The following is a 14,792-nucleotide window of genomic DNA, read 5'->3' as shown; positions in this document are numbered from 1 at the left end:
GAAGCCAATTTCATTTACAAGCTATGTTATAACTTTTAAAATGTCTACAATAGGATAAAACACCATGAAGTCTCACAAGAAAAGCAGCACTATGAAATAAAGACAGCAGACAGTGAAAGAACAGCAGACCACAATGTAAAGTCAAGGTCCCAGGCTAGCTTTAAATAAGCTAGCTCAGGTCCCAGAAGTAATCTAGCCGTGACAGTGGGGAGCTCAATTCAGGTAAGCTGTGTGAATACAGGAAAGAGCTGAATTCAAGTTAACATTTTGACCTCTCTTTGTAGCAAGCCCCTTCAAGGACAGAGAAGTTTTGAAAAGGATATGTTTTAAAGGAATGGAAATATACTTCAAAGGGAGGGAGTAATCATTGTCCTCTTCCCAATCCTAAGTTTCATGCATTTTAGTTAAAATTCAGAATTGTCTGTATATTTTGTAAATTTAGGATAGAATACCATCAAATTCAAACACCGGTTTTGATCTGTGTATCAGATTGCCGTGATTAACTTATGAGACCACTCCAAACTACCTTGTTCAGCCCAAATGCTAAAACTAAAGTTAACGCACAGGAAGCTTTCTGTCCTGCAACAGCCCCAACTTAAAACGAGAAGCCCCTCAGGAGCGCTATATCAGAAGCAGACCACCAAAGGGCTGAAAATACAAAGCAGATGTTAGCTTTTTTGTGTGAAGGTGGCTGAAGTAAACCTAAAGTTTACAGCAAAACTAATCACAGGTTTTTCAGATCATAAACAAATTAAAAACTGAAGGATAAAAATCAGACGTCATAAACAACTGATAAAAGCAAATGAAATAGTAAAATACAGGAAATAAACCAAGGGGAACCGGAAAATAATGAATCCAAGTACAAGTTAGGGGACAACCAAACGTACACAACCAAGAAGTGATTTAGCTCTTACTTAAACATCTGTAAACTCTTTCCCAGTCTTCCTCAGTGGAAGATGTAGTTGTGAACATCCACAGGCTCTAACCTCTCTGCTAACTCCAATGCTGAATTAGCACAATGCTTAGGCCTGATTTAATAGCCAGATAAAATCCACCTTATCAGCTACCACCCAAAGGCAAAATTGTACTCACAAGACATGGGAAAAGGAGATGGTGGAAACTGATGAATAGAAGTGGTCGTGGGCATCGCATCTTTCAAAATTCTGATGCGTATGTGTTACATGCCAAATCAGCAAAGAAGCCTAAGTGTGCACCAGATCTCAAGCACTAAGGTATCCTAGAAATTCTAGAGTAACATATGATTAAAACAAGACATCCTTAGACATTAAGTGATATCAAAAAATGCAAGTGATCAAATCTACGCTGGTTTGGTGCCAAGTTTTTAGGTAAGCGTTAGTGAACATCATAAAGCACGTTTCCTGAAATGGTACTGTACATGAACAGAACCTTTAATTTTACACTTACATATTTAGAGTGCCAGATGGATGCAAAGTAAACTGGAAATTGTTTAATCTTACTGTGAGTAGGCAGTACTGTAAACAAATGAAATCCTGAAGGGCATAACTGATCCATTTTGCAAAGACAGGAGAGAGAGAAAGGAAAGAAAAAAACCAAAAGCATCCTTTTGTAGAGTAGCATTAACTGCCTTTTTATTTTCATATATTAAAACTGTTACCTTGGAGGTCACCTCACCTGTGTGTCAAAATGAAATAGGCTTAAAACCTCAGTTGTTTATGATCTGATTTAAAAAACAAGTTCTAAATAATATCATTAAATGTTACCCTTAGGGCAATGTTGGGGAGAAAAAAAAAAAAGGACAAAGAAAAAACACACCCAAAATGTAATTAAAGAAATGTCTAAACATGGGAACTTAACAGTAAATGGCTAACCAGATGCGCTTCGAAGCACTTTTAAGGGTTCTTTCATCTTCACGGTAGCCTGTAACAATGCCTTGAGCAAAAAACATTTGTAAAGGATAGGTGTTTCTTTGTTTTCATACAACAGAGGAAGAAGAGTTGTCTTATTTAGTAGTAGCATACATAGAATATTTGACATCTCGTTTTGACAATTAGTGTACAATAAATTAATGTAAGAAAAATATTTAAACTGTATTAACAAAAATAGAAACTTACTGGAAGTCATGGTACCTGCAGCCTTATACTGTTTAATTTATCAAATATAAAATATCAACTCCTCTGAATACAGGCCATATATAAGTTTCTCTCTGGACTGGAATAATAGATGGTGGTTTTTAAACTGTAGAGAAAAGTAAAGTATTTTTCTAAACATTTATTTTAAAAGTCAGAATAAGGAAGACACAGAAACTAGTCAGTTACACATTGCTGTACTGATAACACCATCATGGACACAGTATAAATACTCAGAATAATGTTACTGTCAATCTAGCTCAACAGTTAAGGTTGAGGAAAAAAGCTTAAAATATAAAATTGTTTGCTTTCACCAGTTCCACTTTGATTTAAAATTCAGATTAGACAAAGGACAGTAATTTCCTGTTTAGTTTGTGCAAAAATTAGGTGGCAGACTCTGACAAAAGGATATTTTTTCTGCATGTGCAGATACAGGTGCATACAAATCACCCTTTGCCAAGGCAGAAACTGTGCAAATATGTTCGACACTTATTAAAATATTTAATAAAGCATCTCTAGACACTCTATTTCACAGCATTGAAAATAAATTAGCAAGTGTAGATATGCCTACAGTAACCCCTTGAGTAGTCTTAAGTGTGAAAACACCGTTGTAACTTCTTACATTCTTTCACTAATATGACTGAAATTAGTTTTATAATTGATGTTAAAGACATTAAATTGCTTTGAAGCTCTAACAGATTCATCATCTAAGTAAATATTAGATTTAATAGAGACTCTATGTCATTTTGTGCTCTACTTTTGTAACTGAAGATTGTTCTCAGGATAACTGATGAATTGTGTAAAGAAAAAATTATTCTTGTTAATTTTAATAGACGTAGAATAACTTCTGGTGAAAATTCTATTTATATTATCTACAAATGTATACAAAGCATTTATGCCAGTTTCTCCATTAACCACATGAAACACGATTTTGCAGAATTCTACTAAATGCATTCTTAGATTATTGTATGCAAATGCCTGTACAGCAACTTTGGAGTGTTACAGAGCTATGTAAACTGGGAAAGCTTTTCAGCATAAGTTTATAATGCCTATGATAGATACTCAAGCCCTGATTATGCCATTCTCATAATCAGCATATTTTTGTCTCTAAGAAGCCTTGAGCATCAAGCAAAAGTATTCGTGAAGCAGGAAATGAGTATTTACCAACAATTTCACCAAGAAAAGCTTCAAAATCTCATCAACACATTTACAAAATCTTCGGCTGTGGCCAATCAAGTTCATATCAGAAAAACTGATTCCCTCCTTGTTATATATACTCAAACTTTTTTTATATGACCATGATTGTCATTGAAATTTTTTCTTCCTGACTATCTTTTAATTTATTTTAGTAGGCAGACTTCCCAAAACCTTACTTTTGAGATTAGTTTTGGTGAATGCTCTGTCAGTGCATCCAAAACAAGTAGAATATCTGCATGTATTGAGGAAAATCACAGGCAGAGGCTTCTAGAGGAAAAAAAATATGGAGGAAATGTCTCTGGGATTACATCCTCAAAAAGTAAGAGAAAAGAAAAGGAAACAAAGCAAAGTGTGCCTTCTTACACATGCACAGGAACAGCTTATAAAGGCACCTACCTGCAGGCACAATAATAGCAGCTGTAGCATCTAACCTCTATCAGTCATAATCTAGAACAGTGCCACTTTCTATTAACCAAGCAATAGAGGAACTAAAATTACTTATAGTGGTCTACGCAAGTCACTCAGTTTGCTCCGGTGCATTTTGATGACTTAATTAGGACGACAGTGCAGCACATGTGGTTTTCCAGCCAGGTTCATCACAAAGGCCACATCATCAAAGCAGAAGAGTTGTATCTTCTACAGCTAGATTAAAAATAGGGATTTCTTCATTAAGTGTCTTGCAGCTGACTGTGCCTCTTGGTTTGTCTCCATCTATTCAGACAATTAAATAAAGCGTCATGCTTTATTTATTTCTTTTTAGAGGCTAATAAAGAAGCCATGAATTGAAGTACAGATGGCAATCTTTTTATTTATTAAGACCTCAGTGTACACAGTGACAATCTCTGGAAGGCAAGGCACGTGCTGGGACTTTTTTCCCCCCTTTTAATATATGTCCTCTTTTCAGGCACAACAGTTCCACTAACAGGAATTACAAGCCTTTGTCATCCTCCCAGGCAGAGAGGGGAGTTGGGAAAAAAAAAGAAGAAATCACAACCCACCCCCTCCTTCCCCCAAACAAACAAACAAAAAAACCCCAGAAAACATAAGGTCACACCATAAAGGCAACAAATTTGAAACAATCTGAGTACTTTGAAAAAGTGTTCATGTCGATCAAAGTATAGATGATGGGTAAATGACAAAACTGTAAAAATCAGCTGCCATATAACTGATAGAGTCAGAACAAAGTTAGTCACGATATTCCAAATTAAGAAAAAAAAAAAGCTATGTATTTTTACGTCTATCAGCAGGGATGGATTAATAGATGAATTACATAATCTTTATGTAGGTAAATTAACTGAAAACAGTATACAAGATTTCCTACACAGTTTCCATTTTCTGATAACAAGAAAATATTATCTCTTGTAAGTAATCTGGTAATCTGGTTTGTACAGTCATAATGGAAATTATACATGGTAATATCATACCATGGAAACATTGTAATTTTTCCTTGATAACAAACACATTGCATCATAACATAATGTAATCTAGCATTAATTCATGAATATTGGGATATAGGAATATAAATTAGTGAAAAATATTTTTTAAATATTTTGCAAGGATGACATATTACCCTGCATTTCAAAAAAAGCTGAATACTCCATGAGGCAAGATGACTTTTCAGTCTTAAAGAGTTACTAACTGATAATTGTATGTCATTATGTATACTTACAAATACATATACACATGCATACAAATATACAGTGGTCAAATTAGATGATCTCAGTTGGTACTCCTTTTCTTTCTACAAGAGGTAACAGTACGGCCTACGCACATTGCAGGGATAGGAGAGAAGGAAGAGGCAGATGTGAACACAAGCAGAGTCTTAACAAAAACACAGATATCAGGGTTTTTTCTTTTCTAATTTTAATTTTATTTAGTCTGTCTAAAAAAAGACCCTTTTTTGTAGGGGTTAGCCAAAATATGAGTGGTGTTTGGTTTGCTTTCTGGTTTGAGGGTTTTGGTGTTGGGTTTTTGTTTTGTGGGGGTTTTTTTAAGATCTGAATGGAAGAATATTTTCTATCTGCTTCAAGTTAATTGGATCTGAATGACAAAAACACATCTTTCCACATGTTCCTTGATCCCAGCAAGGCCTAAACTGCTGTTCTTTTTCTCTGAATTTGACCTTGAATACCACAATCTACAAACCCGATGGCACTTACAACGGGAAACAATACATTAAATCATCATCCCTTGCTATATAGCACTTAGAGATGCATTTGTCACAGTTACCTTAAATTAGGATCACAAACACGTAATTTATGGCCAAGAGTGACATTTCATAAAGCCTGTGAAAACAAAATTACCAGAGAACATGCACCAAAACATGGTATTTCTTGTCACTACAGTTTGTCAACAGAACAGTTCATCAAGATGATCCTTTCTACAGTAGAAATTATATGATGGGAAGTTAAGAACATGACAGAGATTAACCTGTGGTCCTGATTAGTAAACTGGATTTGAGCTGGCAGTGTGCCTTTGACCCAGGGAAGGACACCAACACACTGGGATGCTTTAGTGAAAGCATAACCAGCAGGTCAAGGGGTGATTAGTTCCCTCCAGTTGTCATTCATGAGCCTGCGCATGGAAGCGTGCATCTAGTTTTGGGCCACTCACTCCAAGAGGGAAACGGAAAAATGGAAGACAACTCAGAGAAGAGCATTGAAGTTGATCAGGGGGCTGGAGCATATGAGGTAGTAGGAGAGACTAGAGAAGATGGTTATGAAGTTTCCATCCCTGGAGGTGCTTAGCTGGACACGGCCCTATGCAACCTGATTTAACTTTGAAGATAGCACTATTTTGAGCAAAAGCAAAAAAAAAAATTAGACTAAATGACCTCCATGTGTTTTCTAACCTAATCTTTTCCATGACTCTATGAGTGCTCTTACATCACAGCTACAGACTTCCAGTCTTGTATTTATATATGTCTTTAATCAAAAATAGCTAAAGGTTATCTTCATTTGGGCTCAGATTCAACGAAAGAATAACTGGAATTTGCATGGAGGACCTATATTTAATTATTTGGTCCAGTTAAATCATGGTCCTTCTGTCTTTAGAGTTAACATCTGTCTGGGACTTAAAGCTCTGTTCCTGAGGAGGAGTAGCTTTATCTGAGTTTTGAGTTTCTTGGCTTCTATCCTTTGCCTTATTTCCTGTTCAGGTGATCTGAAATGCTTACTGGCTCATCACAAAGTAGTGATGAGCATCACTTCACTTTAAAACAACACAAAATTATAATCAACAAAACTCAGCTGTTGGGTCACTTGCTCAGAAAGGGTGAAAACTATCCTCAGGTACCTCCCAACTGAAGGAATTTAAATCCATATCCCCTACTCTTTGAAACGTGTCAAGGGAGTACTGGTCACTAAATTTCCTTAAGCTCAGTGAGCTTTCACTCTTCCTTTACAGCTTCACAATCAGGGTCTTACATGGAATTCAAGCATCCAATTCTCTTTGCCTCTGAGCCTGTGCCAAAAGACAATCAACAGTTAAACTATGAGTTTGGTTTGACTGAACATTTCCTTTTTAACCATTATTCTCAGAAAAACCTGCACAACCATAAAACTAACTAAATTCTCTACCTGAACAATTCAACGCTTTATTCGGATCATTGAGAGATTTATTTTGGATATTTGATTGAAAATTCATTCAGGCACTTAAAAAGTACAGAAGAATGAATGAGTACTCATTACATTATACAAGACAGTGGTGATCTTTATGAAGCAGCAAATGAAGACCTTTCAGTCTAGGAACCATTTTTTCAAGGTACCTTCACAGGCTGCAGGGAAAGCAGAGGAATATAGCACTCCTTGTCAAAATGTATCAATCACACATATGAACCCTAAGTATCATATTCAGACAACAAATTCAGTAGTTTGGCAAGCAGCTGACAGGGAAAAACTGCAATTCTTATTTTCACTAGCCAGATCATAGAGTCTTGAGTACTGAAAAGTTAACAGTGATTTTTAAAAAAATCACACCAAACAATTTATTTATATTACTGAATTATGATTAACTTGAGAAAAGCTCTGATGTAAGAGTTTCCAGATTCCAAAAATGATTGCTTACAGCCTAGCATGTTAGAGGTAGTGAAAAAAGACAATTTGAATTTATGAAAGTTTCATTGTGAATAATAACTCTCTCCCATTGAAAGAGGCAAACAAGCTACAATAGTGAATGTATTTCGTGTAGTGTTTCACCAGTAAGCCAAGAAGTATTAGGAAAAAGGAAATTTCAGATATTCTTGTCTAGCCCAGAGAGGGTCAAACCCTGGGCTGGTTCTCTTCAGGATTTCAGTAAGCTTCTGTGGTTATCAGAGAGAGTTGTTTTGCCTTTTTCTTTTTTTTTTTTTAGACTTACAGTAGTAAAACATATTTCTCAAAATTACATTTTACTATGCATATTTTAGATAACTTATGCTTTGTTACATATCTGCATGTCCTAAAGGGAAGTTATTTCCTGGAGAAACAATACGCTTCACAGATTTAAAAGTCAAAAAAAGTATCAGAAAAGCAGTCTTTTTTTTACTTAAAATTATGGAAATATGTCAGGCTTTCTAGTGAAACATCAGTCTTTGCTCAAGTACTGAGAAACAGTACTTGTAGACCATGGAGACCTACAAGCTTCTATCAAAATTTCTCAAAATTCTGGGTTCAAAAGAGGTCTTCAAGATCTACAGAGAATTATATTACAAAAATCTATTAATCATCTACCAAGGACATTCAAAATTTGTCATTACAGGGTTTTACGAGGCTTTCTTTGTCCAGATAAATCTGTAAAGCTCAAGGATTGACTAAGTCCCACCTATCTGGCACCTGTTCCTGTTCAGACGGAGGGGACTTCCACAATATTCCATGTGAAAGGACCTGATGCTAAGCCCAACCAAATCCATAAGGAATGCTCCTACTGTCTTTATTAACAGACCACAAATCTGAAATCTTGCAGTCACTTCTACTGATGTTAAAAAAAAAAACAACAAAACACACACACACACACACACCACAAACCCCAAACCAACCACAAAACAGTTTAAATTATTAAAATATTTTGCTGCATGTGGAATTTATAGTTTTTCTATGTTTTTTTGGACAATGTAGTAACTGGTAATTTTAAAACGCTTCAACGACTTAACAGAAAACATAGAGCTCAACATATGCACCTAAACATAATATAGCATTAGTCAATGCCACATTTTCTTACTTACCGTGCACTTTAAAATCAACTATCAAGTTTTCCAGATTTTAAATATGCAGAGCAACTGGAAAGAAAAATCACATCTTTGCCAGATAATGTTCAACCCCTGATTAAATAAAGATGTGCCAAGGCAGAGATACTTTATGCCTCAGGAGACAGCCATAGTGGAATTGCAAGTGTATTTTATATGTGAATTAGAGGTAAGATGTAATGACATGAGATGAAAGGCTCAGCCATGATTTTAATAAAGGGGGGAGACAGTACTTCCCTGTGGACCCCATATGCAAAAGAGTGAGACTCAACAAGAATATATTAAAAGATTCAGCAAAAACTACAAGAAATGTTTCAAAGTTATAAGACTACCATTAAAATTCATCACATTTTACTGAAGTAAAAAATTCCAGTTCTGAGGGTAAGCTTTAACACTTTTCTGATACTTTGTCATGTGAAATTACAGCTATGTCATCAATAAGCTGGAACAATTTTCATTTTTTAGATAAGACAGAATTGGAGAGTTTGAAACCATAAAGCTTCATGTTTTTAAAGGTGTCTAATAACATAATCTAAAAATAATTTCATTAAATCTGTTATTTTGAAAGCATGTTTTTATTGAAATAAAATAACACTAAATCTAGTAGCACTATGATCACAGACATATTAGCTGCTTAGTGGTTTTAGCAATCCTCAGAAAAAGCTGTTACCTATTGCTCTATTGATATTTTTTATGGATACAGTAGAATTCCAAAGAACCATTATTTCCATTTTTTCCCCAATAAATGGAGTAAGAAGTTTGAGATTTTGCACAGGTCTCTCTCCTTCTGTGCATTAAAAAAAAAACCAAACCACAAAACCAACAAACAAACCAAAAAGGAGAAAGGCATGCCTTTGTAAGGAAAAGACATGAAAAGAGCAAGATGAATGGATGAACTGCTTAAAAGAAAAAAAAATCCTGCTTTATTTGATCTTTTGTGATAATCACACTCCTGGCACCCCACCAGCGAGGCTGAGCACACTGACGTCTGGCCAAGTAGAGTAATCTCTTGGTTCAAGTCCGAGGTCTGTGACGAAAATTACAAATCAGGGACAAAGTCAAAATGCCACCTGTGATTTTATTCTGAAACTAATTTGATGGAAAAAGTAATACAATGCAAACAGCCTTTTTAGTAGAGTCTACAAACCTATGACTAAATTGAAACCAATGCAAGTGGATGGAGGCAGCTATCATGCAAATACATTTGGATCTGCAGGCATGCCTTTTAAAAAGAGCGGTAGATGTCTTTGTGACAGGTAAATTGCTTTGAAATTACGTTTGAAGTCCAAGGTCAAACTTTTAAAATGATAATTTTAACTTACATCTTCCTTTATTCTCGAGTCTTTTTGCATCTCCTACATAATGCATTTGAAACCAACAACACCAGAAAAAAAAAAAGAAAAAAAAAAAGATTGCAATTAATATCCTTAATTTACTTTCCATAAACCACTATTCATTATCGGCCAACAAACCCTTGAAGGAAAAAGCCTTTTCCTTTCTCTCTTCACTCAGCAGTCTATATTTGAATTAGCTGCCCAGAGATACATGGAAAAGAATTGTGTAGCCACAAAATTCAGCATACACAATGTATTCAACTTAGAAATCCAGCCAGTAGAGTCTTCTATGTTATTATTCAGACGCAAAGCAGAAAAAGCAGCCACAAAATATCAGCATGTCACTTTCTTTTTTATGTCTATTGAGTTTTCCTTCGTTTTACTGAAAGGTTGTATGTTATTCACAGTACTGATCAAAGTTTGTTTGGGTTTTTCCTAACAAACATTGAAGATGAGTCAGAATGACTCAGAAGCTGGTTTTACAGATTTATTCTTTCAAAAAAAAAAACCCCAAACAACACAACAAAAGAGGTTTTGTCTCCTGTGTGCTACTTGAATAAAAATCCACTCTTCACTTATCAAGTGACACAGATTACCTATTTTACCACCACGTTCTCTTTAAAGTTGAATAGCATCTTGCCATTTTCGCACATGCTTACTACTCCTCTCTCCACTAGTAAGACTTGCCATACGCAAGCACCAGGATGATTCCTGAAATATAGGACTTCACTGGAAACACTGCATTTCAGCTGTTTCACAGTCGCTGCTATTTTCCTTCTTCTTCAGGAGGGTTCTCTATAGATTCCCTATCCGCTTTGATATTCAAGTCCGTTTCTGCGTTCCCTCCATCAACAGTGCTAATCAAAGGAATGCTTTAATAGCCACCTTAACCTTCTCGTACTTATATTTTCAGGCCACTCCTTTTCTATATCTTCCTTTGCAGTCAAAAAAAAAGCAACTCATTGCAGCGTAGACAATACAGTACTTATTAAATTCTGTGTTTTAAATATGCAGATATGCTTATAAGTTTCTTAACTACACACACACACAAATTAATACATGGAGAGAGAACTTGAGGTATATACAGGCACATATTCACACGGACAGCATAAAATTTAGTCATAAACACACGAACATTTATGTTTAAATAAAAGGTACCTACCTGGAATGAGCTGACCCAGTAACTGATGGCATCTGGAAAGGCTGAATACAGCTACTATGACCAAAAAAGGATAATCTTTCCATTTCATGGTGTGTCCTTCCTTGCATTACACCAGCTCAGCAACACTAACGTAAGTGTTACCTGCAATACACAATGGAAATAAGACATTAATGATAAATTTAAGGTACTTCCAAATATTTTTACCCAGTGTAACTCTATGAAGTATGCTGGTTTCAACACAGTTTTAGCTATTAAATAATGTTAAATTTTCTAGCAATTAGGAGATTGTAAACCACAACAGAATATTAACTATCCTTGCAGAGCAGACAAGCCCAAAACAGATGTTTTAAAGGGAGACATGAGAAGCCCCACAGTGCACGTGTATATTTTAAAGTGCTGCATGTTTTTCGGTGATGTAACCCAACATACTAAAGAATTTGTTCAGTTAGCAAGATAATTCAGTGTAGGTTGAATCCATCCCAGTTCAAGGACATGCTTGAACACTTGCCTACATTGAAAATGCTTCAACACTATTCAGCTTTCTATACAGCAGGGTTAAAACTTTAACGTAGTCCTCTTCTTATAACATGGTGTTTTGCTGAATGAGGATTAGGGATAATTTTACCCAGTAATAACTTGAAGAGTTAAAGTAACTTTCTGGTGAGTTTCTATGTTCTCAAGGGCAGAAAATTTTCATCTGACAGGCAGGAATATGGAATCTTTGAAGAAAGAAAACATTTTTAATAAAAATATGACTTTTACATTCATTTTTCTGACCACCACAGCCGTAGGTTGAGAAATATTCACAACTCCACCACTCATCCTACTCATTTCTTATGCTTCAGCTACGTTAGTGCTTAGTATGGACTTTGCCAGAACTCCTCACACCTTGTTTACAGCATACCAACCTGTTCAAAATGCTTTTCCTTTACAGATTTCTAAAAACATACAGTGTTTTTTAAAAACAGTAAGATGGTTTTTAGACAGTCTTTTTCATTAAATACACATAATCTGTAAATAAATGGGTTTAGTGCTTTGGGGTTTGGGGGTGGGGGTTGGTGTTTGTTTTTTATAAGGGCCTTTATCTCAATACAATCCAAAATGTATAAAAACCTATGGCATTGTCAGTCACTTCTTCAGTCTGCTGGGACAGAGACTTTTCAGCTGTAAACGTAAGATATATTTAATGACTGCAGATAGAAGAGTTGCATCATTACTGGGAGTATTTGGTGTCATCTGACACTTGGATGTTCAAAAATGCATACGTTAAATATGAATAGATTCAATCACCTACACATGCTGCATTTTACATTTGCTTTTAGTGTTTTGTCTGTGCTCCTATTTCTTAGCAACCAGAAATAATACTCCATTTGCTGCTACTGCCACTACCTGAATCCTACAAAATATTTTTTCTTCATTTTTCTCACTTCACCTCCACTGCACACACAAAAAAGTTCCTTCTGTTCCTGTTCTTTTAATTTCTCCTATCACTTGTATGATTGCTCTTCTGTTGCAAACAGCTTGACAGCTCTTAATGGCAGAGTTAACAGCAATTAATGGCCAAGGTGTTACATGCGGCTCTAAACGTTACGACTCCAAGACTGAAATGAGGATTTGCAACTTTAAGGTCTTCAGAATATTGATCTTTTTCTCTGCACAGCAATATAGGCTTGCTTTATAAAACTATTTACCGCATTGGTTTCAGATTTCTACAGTTTCTTCACCTGTACTTTCTGCCTGCAAATACAAGATTGAATGTTGTTTCTGACTCAGAGCTGATGAGGCAGCCCACTGAATTTTGTTCACCAAACAAAAAAATAACACTTCCAGCTAAGGATTTACCTTGTCATTATAATGTGAGGTACTCACACAATATACATCGATATGAAAGAATCATTTCATTAATATGTGTTGCAAAATCATTCAAGAACTCATAGATTTAATAAGAATCTAAGTGTTCCCATCCAGTGGCAGGACACAACTCCTACTGATCTCAATAGGAGTTAAGATCACACATTCTGGAGGCAGAATTGGTTTGTGGACCAAATTGTATTGGGTTTATGTGGCAAGGTGCTGGTAGAGGGGGTGCTGCAGGGTGACGACTCTGAGGAGAGGACAGGGGCTGCCCAGTGCCCAACACAGCTGGCTCCAGCAGACCCACCATGGGGCACAGCTGAGCCTGTCAGCCAACCTGATGGTGCCTCTGGGAAAACCTGTGTAAGAAGGGGCAAAATGCCAGATAGGCAGAGGAATAAGGGGGAAAAAAAGGGTCAGAAACATTAGAGGGAACAACAAGGTGAGAGTAGGAGAAGGGGGAGGAAATGTGCAGGGTGCCAGAGCAGATTCCTCTGCAGTCCATTGAGAGGGTCACGCTGGGGCAGATGTCCACACTGCAGCCTGTGGAAGACTCCAGGCTGGAGCAGGTGGATGTGCCCTGAAGGAAACTGCAGCCCATGGAGACCGACCCAGGAGCAGGTTTATCCCGAAGGACTGCAGCCCATGGGAAAGGCCCACATTGGAGCAGGGGAAAAGTGTGAGGAGGAAGAAGAAAAGGTGGAAAGGGGCTGTTATGGACTGACCACAACTTCCCATTCCCCATCCGCCTGCACTGCTCCAAAGAAAGGACTGGGGGGGTAGAGAGTTGGGGATGAAGGGGTGAAGTTGCGCCTAAGAAAAATGGGCCGGGGGAGAGATGTTTTAGGTTTTGCCTTTCTTTCTCACCATCCAACTCTATTTTAATCAGCAAAAAATTCTGCTCTTTAGCCAAGGTTAACGCACCACAACCATAAAGCTTGGGGGGAGATGAATCCCACCAAGATACTTTATGGCACTTGCCCTACCTGGGAAGGCAGTCCATGCGTTAATCCAAACTTTTGCCTTTTCCATACCTCTGCCTTTCATTTAATCAGTAGACTATGACTTCTTTTTAATCCCTTTGTATATGAGAGGGCTCCACAGGGAGCTCAGATGTTAACTGCCTGGCTTGTTTGCTAAAACCTTTTCTGCCCTTTACTTCTGCTTGTGTTTTATGTTTGAAATATAATACTTAATTCTAAAGCCTGGAATTATTTCAGTGTTATTACGAACATTATTCTTACAGAAAGTTTCAGTGAAGATGGCTTTAATGACACCAAGTAATTTTAATAAGAAAACAAAGCTTTTTAGTCTGCACTTTAAAAACGATTCTTGTAGATATTCAATGAAAACAATCCTGAATATGAGGCTAATTCCCTGTACTCAGAGTATAGTGCTTTCTTCTGATATAGTAGCCCTGGTCACAGGGAGAATAAAGTAGAATAATATGTCATCAGAATGGAAAATGGTTTTCAGATATAAGCTGAGTTCAGCAGAAGAGAAACAAGATCTTTCTTATCATAGTTTACTGCCATAGTCCGCAATTCAAGTACTATACTATAGTGGAAGAAACCCACAGAAACATATCACAACCAAAGGGATTCAGCTGGCAATTTAAAACACTGTTTCCCTTAGTACATACTAAAACCCCATGAAGTATCTGCCACATGCATTTAGAACCTCTATCCATATACAAATTTCTCAGTGTCATAATATTTTACTTTTTATTATAATAACTGAGCTAAATGTTTCTGTGCTTTGTCCTTCCCTGCAATTAGACTTTCAGTGTCTGAAATACAAAACTAATATTGCGAATAAGGACTGGCACTAATTAGATGTTGCCAGTGGCAGAAGAAGGATGCACTTACCATATAAACTTCAGCTGGCCTGAGACCTCACTTAATTCTATACCAAAT

The 14,792-nt window shown here is 36.5% G+C and overlaps 1 protein-coding gene across 4 annotated transcripts in view; it reads right to left on the bottom strand.

Annotated features, from left to right (window-relative positions):
• ROBO1 (roundabout guidance receptor 1) overlaps window positions 1-14,792 on the bottom strand; it is a 742,850-nt gene that overhangs the window by 638,538 nt on the left and 89,520 nt on the right. For all 4 annotated transcript variants that reach the window (XM_064469750.1, XM_064469719.1, XM_064469728.1 and 1 more), the window contains exon 2: window positions 11,023-11,163. In XM_064469750.1, the coding sequence (XP_064325820.1) occupies window positions 11,023-11,110 (88 nt within the window). In that variant the 5' untranslated portion in view covers window positions 11,111-11,163. The remainder of the gene's footprint in view (window positions 1-11,022; window positions 11,164-14,792) is intronic.

Source organism: Phalacrocorax carbo, chromosome 1 (genome assembly GCF_963921805.1).
Source record: "Phalacrocorax carbo chromosome 1, bPhaCar2.1, whole genome shotgun sequence".
In the NCBI taxonomy this organism is placed as follows: domain Eukaryota; kingdom Metazoa; phylum Chordata; class Aves; order Suliformes; family Phalacrocoracidae; genus Phalacrocorax; species Phalacrocorax carbo.
This window is presented reverse-complemented; position numbering and strand designations above follow the sequence as displayed.